At 43.7% G+C, this 10834-nt stretch overlaps 1 protein-coding gene across 2 annotated transcripts in view; it reads right to left on the reverse strand.

Annotated features, from left to right (window-relative positions):
• The window catches only part of TMCC3 (transmembrane and coiled-coil domain family 3), a 133408-nt gene extending 122644 nt beyond the window's left edge, over positions 1-10764 (reverse strand). The window contains exon 1 of one of the 2 annotated variants that reach the window (XM_053943222.1): positions 10670-10764. In XM_053943222.1, coding sequence (XP_053799197.1) covers positions 10670-10681 — 12 coding nt within the window. In that variant the 5' untranslated portion in view covers positions 10682-10764. The remainder of the gene's footprint in view (positions 1-10669) is intronic. The other variant, XM_053943221.1, reaches the window with a different exon arrangement.
• Positions 10765-10834: the final 70 nt, after the last annotated feature.

A 10834-nucleotide genomic window follows, 5' to 3' on the forward strand; every position in this document is an offset into this window, starting at 1 on the left:
CACCTCCTGTGGAAGGAGAGCAGAAAGGGAAATGCCCACAGAAATCGTTATCGTGGAGCTACCTAAGGTACAGGAAAAATGCCCTTTGTAGCTTCTGAAACAATGCTACTGTGAGCAAATTAACCTGATCAGCCTTTGAACAAACTGTAGAGTTTTTTTGAACAGACTATAGAGTTCAGAGAAGTTGAGTAGAAATGTGCATCAGAATCAGCAGGGATACAGCTAGTGAGCTTTATGCCATTTAAATGCCTCAGAAGGGTTGCTTCATGGATATTTCAATATGCAGATACTTAATTTGATCAGAAATGTAATTATCTGTGTCCTAGTTCTTCAGTAGACCTATTTGTCTTACAAGATACTACTTCACATGAATCTCTAGATTTATGCTATACAAGTAGATATATAAAAGTCTTGAATTATGTTCACTGAAAGCTGACCAGAAAACATTAGTGCTACCAGTAAAAGAAATACCTTATGGTGTTTGCATTAGCAATCCTGACTAGGTTTTCATTTTTTACCTTAGCTTTTTATTCATGAAAGAAGATTCTCCCTTCCAAAAAGAAAGATATTTTGTATACAGCTAGAACTAGTTTACAGACTTCACTTGAAAAACTTAATTCGTAATCCTGATTTCTACCCTTTAGTGGTCAATGTATTTCCACACATGCTCTGCTCTAAACCATTAATCCACCTGTGGGAAGGCAGTTTCCATAGAGGTGCCTGGTTGAAGTTGAGTTTAGCTCTTTGCAGGATTAAGCCCTATGGAGCAGAAGTAGTTTGCAACACAGCAGAGGTCAGAGTACAGTAATTCTCTGTGTGAGACTGCAGATTATATCTCATGTGGCAGGTTGCCAAGGAGCTGCTAGGAGCAGAGAACAAATACAGATGGGAGGAGGTGGATGCACCAAGGGTAGAATTACACTGAAATGGCATTGGCTCCGAAGTGTGACAATAAAAAGCAGTAGGAGAGGACAAAGACCAGGACCTACAGTGACCAGGAAAGGATGCTCCAGCAGAACTAGCAGAAGAGTCCCTGAAGGTCCCAGCAATGCTTTGTCCAATGGCTGAATTTTCACACCACAGCTCTGTCAGGCATCCTCAGCCCCAAACCCCCACCTTCAGCTACTCTCTCCTCCCAACTATCGCCCGGAGACCCAAGGGCCACTCCTCACGAGTTCTGAAGGTGCTGTCCCTTTCCCTCTCCTCCATCCTTCTTTTCAGATTGAGTTATGGGGAAGGACAACTCACATGAGAGAAGTCTAAAATTGCTAAACAAGCTATAAAAAAAAACCTTAGTAAGCTCAGTGATAGATATAAAAAATTCACAGCTTTTCCCTGCAGAATAATTCAGCTATTTCAAAACTGCACTGGTTTCCCAAGCACTAGTTAAGGAACATTTCTTTGTTCAGGAGAGCACTGATGCATGTGCCTACACAAGTGTATGCTTTTACAACACAGCAACTTAGAAAAGCAATTTCCAGTTGTCTGGGATAAGACAGTCATTTAAAACTAAGGTTTTCCCTTGGTTTCTCTGGTAATCTTTGCATAAGAAAATTTTCCCTCTTGCCCTCCCATGTACTATAACGATAATACATATTTACATCACTTCATGGTGGTGTCATGAGAATTCATTAATGCTTATAAGCACTCTGAAGATGGGAAGTCCTACAAGCATAAAGTTCTATCAAGGCAAGGGGTTTTTAATGTATACTCAACCATGTGGTGAGTACCTCTCCTATTCCACCACTCCCGTTAGCATGTATAAAGGTGTTTGCCAAAATCTGTCCTGTGGAGCAGCAGGACCACTGTATATATATATATATATATATATTTATATATATATATATATATATATATATATATATATAGGCCCAGGGGATTGAACCATTCAAATGAATAAGGTTAACAGTGCTGATCTCAAGCACAACAAAAATACTAAGAACACACATATACTTTAAAAATTCCTACAGAAGGAGTGCGAAGTAAGAAAATGTGCTTATGAAATTAAAGTGGACCCCAGAAGCAAGAAACAAGTGAACTGGCTGGGGAAAGTATTACTTTTTCTTCATTTGATTCAATGCCATGATTTCCTCTGATTCAGTGATTTGTGTTTTCCATTTCTAAATTGTATTCTGTCTAAAAATAGTTATCACAGAGAACAGAAAACCCAGCCTGAACACCTGAGCACTTGTTACAGGCAGGCTATTTATGGGGGTGGTGGATCAGCACACCAGAACCAGCATTTTAAAACCACCTCCAGTGTGCTCAGCATTGCTGAGAATAATGACACCAGCACTTGGCTCATCAAGCAGCTCCTCTTCCTCTCCCCTGTCCCACCTCACCCATGGAAACCTGGTCCACATACAGTCCCTGGACCTAGAGCTGGAGACAGGAGCTCTCTGGTTGACTTCTCAGGTACAGATAGTCTTTTTTTCATCTGTCCCCACAGTGCCACAGTCTGACAGTGATCCCACATTCTCATCCAAATTCACTGAGGAACCACAACTGGAAAACCAGAGTAGGCAGGGCAGGTTCCAATAACTCGAGCCACCAACTCTTGAAGACATATGAAGTGAGGCACAGCTACCCCCCACCCAAACAGTCGTGGGTCTGTCCCCAGAGAATCAGGATCTACTCTGGCTCCACCAGCTGTGCACAAAGGAGGAACAAGCACCCTTTGCAAGTGCCAATAACCTGTGTTATTCTTAGAACAGTGTTCTTATAGCACTGTTTCCTATGCCCAGCTTGTCAAAACACCAGCTTGCCCTCTCTAGACAGCAGTTTTAAAACTGTATACCCATACCTGAGAGGCTCTAGCAGAAGAATGTCATAGGGGATCCATAATTCAACATCAAGCAGTGCAAAAGCAGGTCAGAACACATGCTGGCACTGCCCTGAGCCCACTGGGGTCACGGCAACTGCGGTATCAGGGACAAGGTTCAACCTGACTGCAGCTGCCCAGGACACCTGCAGGCAGCTACTCTCCCTCTGTGCATGGGTCAGCAGCAGGAGTTGAATTTCTGTGCTCTCTGCCTTGCACTGCTGGATAATGGGGCCCAGGGAAAAAAAGGGATTTTAGGCAGCAGTGAGGGATTCCAAAGCTTTTAAGAGCTAGCAAAGAGAATAGGGCCACTTGTAAGTCTGAATGCTAGCTTGCCACAGGAGATTTTATATGATTTCTGCAATTCTAGGAAACTTTTCTTTAATGAAAACATTTTGTCACCACCCATCAAGAATAAATTTAGGCAAAGAAAACAAGACAATATTGAACTAGAAGGAAGGATCTTGCAAAACATCAGAGCTGATTCATTCTTTCCCATTCCTCCCCCCCATCCTACTCCAGGCACCATGCCGAGAATACATTAACTTAACTTGCCTGGGGATTTACATTAGATTACTATCCATTACCAGGGACTTCAGATTCCTTTATTCTCCACCAATGCTGTATTTCTGTAAGAGAGTACTGAATAAAAGTAACTTCACCTTTTTTTCAGTTATTCAATTACTCTAGTCAGGCAGCAGAGGTACCAAGTGCAAAAGTCTTGACTACTCAGTCCCATCCCCAGAATGGTTGGCAGTGTATTAGGATATAAATCTGTTATTTTTGCCTCAACATGTATGAATTACCCGAGTATTATATATGTAGATACACATTCTTGCTTGCTAAATCTGCACTCCTACTTTTTAGAATCTGAAAACAGTAGTTGAAACAAGTCACCTATTGTAGGATTAAGTTAAAAACTACTCTTGGATAAAAAACCCCTCTTGAATCACACATTAAAAGAACAAATTATAAATAACTATCAGAAAACTGAGGCTTTTATTATCACCCAAGGCTAGGGATGTTTTATTCTTCACACACTCAACTCATTCTACACAGTTTCTGCAATGACAGCACTCAGGATTGCAGCCTAGAAAGCTCTCTGGCTACACTTTCCCCCAGTAATTAAAAAATTTGAAATTTATTAATGTAATATAACACTTATCACCCTTCAGAGGGACCTTCTCCCTGCTCCTTTCCCTCATTCATTTAGTCTCGTGCTCAGCTGCCCTCTTGTGCAGGTGTTCTGCAAGCCACAAAAGCACAGTTTGCCCAGACAAGTAGTTGACCTGGCAGCAGTGAGTGGCACTGAAAGCCTTGACAACCAGCCCTGCTTTCAACAGCAGAGAAGGGAACAGAAAAAAGAAAATATCATTGAACCTAACCTTTGACTAAACATCTCCATGCCGACTTAACTATATCACTAGTGCCACATCCAGGCATTTGTTGAACACCTCCAGGGATGGTGACTCCACCACTTCCCTAGGCAGTCCATTCCAATGTTTGACAACATTTTCAATGAAGAAATTCTTCACGATATCCAGCCTGAACCTGCTCTGGTTCAGCTTGAGGCTCTGTCTTCTTGTCCTGTCGCTGGTTGCCTGGGAGAAGAGGCTGACCCCCACCTGGCTACAGCCTCCTTTAGGTGGTTGTAGAGAGTGATGAAGTTCCATCTTAAGCCTCCTTTTCTCCAGGCCAAACACCCCCAGCTCCCTCAGCCACTCCTCATATGACTCACTCTCCTGACCTTTCACCAGCTCTGTTGCCTTCTCTGGGCACTTCAGCACCTCGCAGTGAGGGGCCCAGAACTGGACACAGGATTTGAGGTGTGCCCTCACCAATGCTCAGTACAGAGGGACAATCACTGACCTGGTCCTGCTGGCCACACTATTTGTGAAATAGGCTCTTATTCTCAGGAAGATCCAAACAGATTGAATCTAAGTGGTTAAAAAGCAATGGAAAGTATATCTCTTCAGGCTTAAGCATAAAAAGCAAGCAAAAGGATAAAAAAATCCCCTTTATTTTTGAGCAAATCGATATTTATCATACATCCATTCACACTCATTAACTCAAGTAGGCCAGTACCAAAGGTTTGTCACCAGGGGATATGTCTTTTTTAAACAGTTAATGGAGTTTTAATTAATTGTGTTACCTGAAAGTACATCTTGACAAAAAGTAAGATAATTGAAATGCATTAAAAAGTGCGTTTATTAATCTGTCCAGAAATAAGCTGGAAAAGACCATGAGAACACATAATAAAACTGTTTTTAGAATACCTGAAAAGAATGAAGACCTACTAGGAGACTAGCAAATTAGACTACTGGTACGAATAATTGTATGCTAGCAAATGCCAAGATGAACGATAATAAAACAAACAAGCAAACAAACAAACCACAACAACAACAAAAAAACCAAACACAAAAAACTAACTAATTTACAAATAAAAAGACAAAACCTAGAACATCTGAATCAAACTATCAAGCATTAATATTGTATTGCTGCAGGGAAAAATTATTTCTTTTTCTCCTGGAAAAGATTTAGATTTCCCATAGAGAATAAAGAGATTTAAGCTTGCTTTTTTTTTTTTCTCAAATAGAGGCTACTTTTTCATTGGAATAATAATATTTTACTCAGAAGTATATTTTATGGATTTTGTTTGTTGTTTTTTTTTTAATAAAAACCTAATTTTCTATTTCAAAACAGTTTTGATAAGAATAATATGGGCTAGTGAAGCATTTCCTTTTATGATGGTTTCTGGCATTCAAGGTCAAGTTCAACTACATTAAATACAATGGCTTAAGAGCAATTGCTCAGAAGCAGGAAAACAGTGACCAGGAAGCCAGTGTGTCCTGATTTTAAAGGTCCTGAAGCCTCATGAGATCTGTCAAGATATGCACAGATATGGTAGCAGGGCAGAAAAAGGGAGCTTCAGGGAATTCACAACTGGAGACTATCAAGTGCTTTTGGAAGTTTTACTTACTCTTTAATCAGCTCACCTCACCCTTTTTTTCCCCCATGCCTATTTTTTTCATATATGTTTCTTAAAGTTAAGATTTAATTGTCTTGTCAGTAGGACAGTATTCCAGCAGTGCAGAACATATAGAGGAAAAGACGTTAACTGGCCCATCTCTGTGTCTTTTGTGCTAGAAAGTGCTTTGTCTTCACCTCAGAACAAGAGGAAATGGAAATGTTCATCCTGGCATGGGCAAGCTTTCGACAAACGTGCAACCAGCCATCCTGACCTACCCCTGCCCTGAAGGGTGATCTTGAACAAAAGAAATTACTTTAATCAAATCTTTCTGGGTTTAGTTCAGTGAAGTCAACGTGTTTGAGACATCTTAGCCTTCATCCATTTCTTTTCTCACAAATGCAATCTCAAATTATGCACATATTCTCTGAGACAACATATTCTCTTCCCAACATATCTTGGGAAGACTCCCATGACTAGAATAACCATGGAATGCTGCTACCCAGAATACTTCCCACCTGCTGGAGATCTGCATGTCAAGGGAGTTTTGAGCCAGCAGTGTTCTTTTTATCCTCAGGGGCATGTTCTGTGTGAATTTGAATCCATGGAAACTCACGCTCCCCCTAACAACCAGTGGCCAGGAATCTCACAGATAAATGCAGAGCCCATTCCTCTGCTCTGAACTTGAGGAGCCTGATGGTTTCATTTGATTGCCCCAGTTCTTTTGCTGACACAGACTGAACAATCAGTCACTTTCTGTTCTTCTTCCCCATGTCAATTGTGCCTTGCTCTCCTCTCTGCTTATCAACAGAGGTGGAAGATAAAAATAAAAGACAGCTGAAAGCACATCAGTCATTTACATGCCATTTTAGAAAGTGAACCCAGGGACTTTGATACATAAACCCCATTGACTTTCCATTACATTTTGATTCCTTATTGCCCACCTTTAAAGAAATTTACTCTAAAATCTTAAGAAAATATATCTTAGGACAGATTTTAAGTAGATGGTAGATCTATCTGAGATAACCCATTGACATTTCTTTATATCACAATGAAACTTCCAACTCAAGACCTCGAAAACTCAGAAAAATTCACCCTATCTCTAAAACATCCTATTTCACATTGCTGAGTAGAATTAAATATCCTTCCATCATCTATTGTCTGCCACAGCACACACCACTGCTGAGCCTGAAGTCTCAGCTTCATTGCCTTGGTCCCCTTTATATCCTTGCCACTTTCAAGCACTGGAAAATTTTGACCCCATTTTGATCTGGTTTTGCATCATAGACACTGTTGGAAGAGGTGAATCCTGCTGCTAATCAGTTGAATCACAATAAAAAACCACAGCAGAAACAATGATGGGAAAGATAAACTCCTTAGCAAAGAGGAGTGCTTGAGGTAAAGGAAATCCTCTCTAGTACTTCAAAAGCGATGCTGATGTCCCACTGAAATCCTCATGCACATCATGAGATCTTTTAGGCACTTAAACACCTGCAGGCACCTAAATTCACTAAAATCCACTTAAACTCACTCGTGTCACAGCATGCCCAGCGGTAGAAGAAATCTCTGTCTGTCTGTCCTGCTTCTCCCGAAGGGGAGAGCCCCTGTTTGAACTGCCACTCTGCTGTGTTTGGAGCCAGGATCTATTCAGTGCTCCCTCGTGCCAGGGTGGCCTGTGTCTTAGCCAGTTAAACTGACTGCATGTTAACTCGGCTAAATCTAATGCTTAAGTAAGTTATCTGTTGTCATGGATTTAACTGCTAACACATTTCATATTCCCTGAGGGTAGTCAAAATAGTAGAGCCTCTAAAATAGCTGAAAAGGAAAATCTCTGTATTACCTCAACCCTGAAATTTAGTCTTTGACTGATATTATATACTATTTGAAAGCAATTTCTGAGCAGATAAATATTACAAAAGGGCACATTTTCCCCAGCACAGTGCCACTCTCCCCCACTAGCACAAATTGTCCCAGTTTTTGCCCAACAAGTTGTAAAGACCAGACAATGACAACTTGCTAAAAATAAAGCTTTCATTCTGCTCAAACACCTGCTCAAACAAATAAATTTTATAGCAAACACTGTTTTGTACCTGGCAAAGTATATTTGTCCCTCCTCATGAATTACCTTATGAATTAAACAGAAAATTAAAAAGGCAGACTGTTTCCTTTCCCTCTCCATAAGTACTAGGAGTAGTTACAGATTATTGAGTATCAGAGACCAAACCCACCTAAGAGTATTAAATGATAGATAATAAAAACAGAAGTAGCATACAATTTCATCTTCATTACAGACTTTGTTTAGCCCAGCCTGGATTTTCAGTATATTCTGCTCATACTAATTTCTTCTTTTTTGTTGTTCCTAAAATACTAATTTCTTGGTGATGCATTTGATTTTCATTAATTTACAAGTGTGGGTACAGCTTTCCTGAAGAAATAACACTGGCAGTATTTGACATGTGAATTTGTTTACCCTAGTGAAAATGAACAAGGTACACAGAGCTGATATTGAGAGATAACATAAACAGACATAAGCGAGAATTTATATGTAATATGTACTTCAGTGATCTGGTGACAGACTGCTGAGACTGAATATATTAACTCCTAATATGGTCAATTGAGACAGGTAGGTCATCTGGCAAGAGAAACTGAGAGGAACAAATCCAAAGAGACAAGATTGTTGAGGTCTGGAGAAGTGGCTTTCCATCTGTTACCTGGAAATGTAGTCTGTCCTCTCTGTTACCGCATTCCTGCAATACTGAACAGACAGCTTGTCTCCATTACCCACAGTGCCAGTCTACCGTATTTGAATGACCAGGAAGGAGGAGGCACGCAACAACAGGAAAACAACCTCAGGGATTTTCCCCCTGCTTATATATGCAGGAGCCAGAAGGGGTGGTAAGCAGAGTCAGGCACTTGGTAAGAGCTGTTGAGCTAAACTCCAGGCCCAGAGGAGAATGTTGAAAGCAGCAGGCTAGCCGAGCATTGCTACTGCCCATCCTTCCCTGTCCATGGTGCTCTCTGCGCCACGCTGCACAGCCCCGATGCAAACAGTGCCAGGTTTCACTTAGCCTGGACTGCTCTGCTTTCCTCCACAGACTACAGCAGGGACCTCAGGAACATGTGGAAGGCTGGCTGCCTAAGATGTGCCTTCATTAGCGCTAAGGTGTTGCCTAAAAATTAGGAACTACAAATTTTATCACTTTAGCTAAAGTTAGCTTAGTTTAACATCTCTTGGCAGTGCTCTAGTTGTGTACAGCAGAGGAATTTATCACAAGTGGCCCATAATTCACATGGAGGTCAGTCTGTGATGGACAGCTCATAAACATGCATCACAAAACAGGATGACAGCATAAACCAATGCTCAAACCAATGCAGCCCTTGAGCAGCCACAGAATAAGGTACGAGAAAGAAACAAGGCTCAAATACCTTGTATCCACAATTCCCAAGGTAACTTTGCCCTTTAAACCCTTAATTTCAAATCTTGACAACCTCTGCATTTTCTCTCCTTGTAGCAAAGGACTATGATGAGCAGTGGAAGAAGATAAAATTCAAATAAAGCATCAACATTTTTCACTATGAGAGGACAGAATTAATCAGCTCTTAACCAGCTTGTCCAAACCGTATAACAAACACACAATAATTAACACGAAGTGGAAAATACTGCTATTTGTAAAAGAGATTAGCAATATCAGGCTTATGGAGTCAAGCTAAGCAGAGGGTTCCTCCCAAAACAAAGAGAAATAATCTTGCTTATTCTGTGTTCCCTGGCTCTGCCAAACCACGCACAGCCTTTGCAACCTGGATTCGTGGCTCAGAACAGCTGAAGAGGATCCCAGGCTCCAACCACCTCATTCACCAGGACGTGATGGAAGAGATTTCCTATGTCTTTTAACATGAATTTTGAGAGATGTCTTACTACTCCAGTTGTCTGAGCTACAGCACACTTAGGCTAATAGGCCTAAGGATGTAACAACAAAATTTGGAAAGATCACACAAAATGGGAGCAAGACAGGAACAACAGTGGGACAAGAAGCCTGAGCAAAGTGATTCACTCTTTTGATGACATGCCTTCTACAGTGGCACTATCCTGTCACAGCCTGTTTCAGGATGCCGCCCAAGTCTACCTAGAAGGGAAGCTTCCCTTTTTGGAAGGAGCAGTGAAAATTGTGATTGGAGCTGGATATCAAGGAAAGGATCCCTACTGACTTTAATAGCTCTTGGTTTCAGTTCCAAAGTGGCGTCTGGTTGGGTACCACGCTCTCCTCGGCTAAGAGCTTCGGGTTATTTTTCTACACCTTTAAGCAGTGCCTTCGGCAGTCATGAGAGCCTTGCGTTCGCGTACACACAGCACCACCAGCGCCGCTGCTAGTGTGGATGGAGAGCTATTCCCTTCGCCCAAGTCTATCCGTGCCCGAGATCTCGCAGCCAAGTGATCCTCTGCGGCCGTGCAGGGAACAATAGCGGCGGGGGAAGCCCCCGGCCGCCCGCCCCGCCGCACGGCCGCCGCTCCCGCCCGCAGCCCCGGGCGCCTCCGGGCGCTCGGCACTCGCCCCGCGCCGCCGCAGCCGCGTTCACGGCCAGCGGCGGCGGCCTGCGGGGAGACCCCGCGCCCCGGCTCTCCGCCGCCGCCGGCATCCATGGCAACTCCGGCCGGAGCACGGCCCGCCCGGAGAGGCAAAGTTTGCTCGCACCTGGGACCGCGCCCCTCGGAGCGCGCCCGCAGCTCCGCGCCCCGCCCGCCCTCACGGGCGCAACTGCCCCGCGGGGGCCGCCCGGCGCCAAGGCGCCACCTGGCGGGGCCCTGGCGGACCTGCCGCCGCCCCCGCTCCCGTCCCCGCCCGGGTCGGCGCCCGGAGCTGGACGGCGAGCGCGGTGCTTACCTTGCGCAGCATGCTGGGCGGGCAGCGCCGGGGGCTCCCCGCCGCGGCGCCGCGCTCTCCCGCCCCTCACGGCGCGGCGGCCCCTCCGTGCGCGCCGCCCGCCTGCCCGCACTGAGCGGCGGCGCAACGGCTGCGCCCGCCACGAGGCAGCGCGGCCGCGGGGGG

The sequence above is a fragment of the Vidua chalybeata genome, chromosome 5 (genome assembly GCF_026979565.1).
Source record: "Vidua chalybeata isolate OUT-0048 chromosome 5, bVidCha1 merged haplotype, whole genome shotgun sequence".
NCBI classification, from domain to species: domain Eukaryota; kingdom Metazoa; phylum Chordata; class Aves; order Passeriformes; family Viduidae; genus Vidua; species Vidua chalybeata.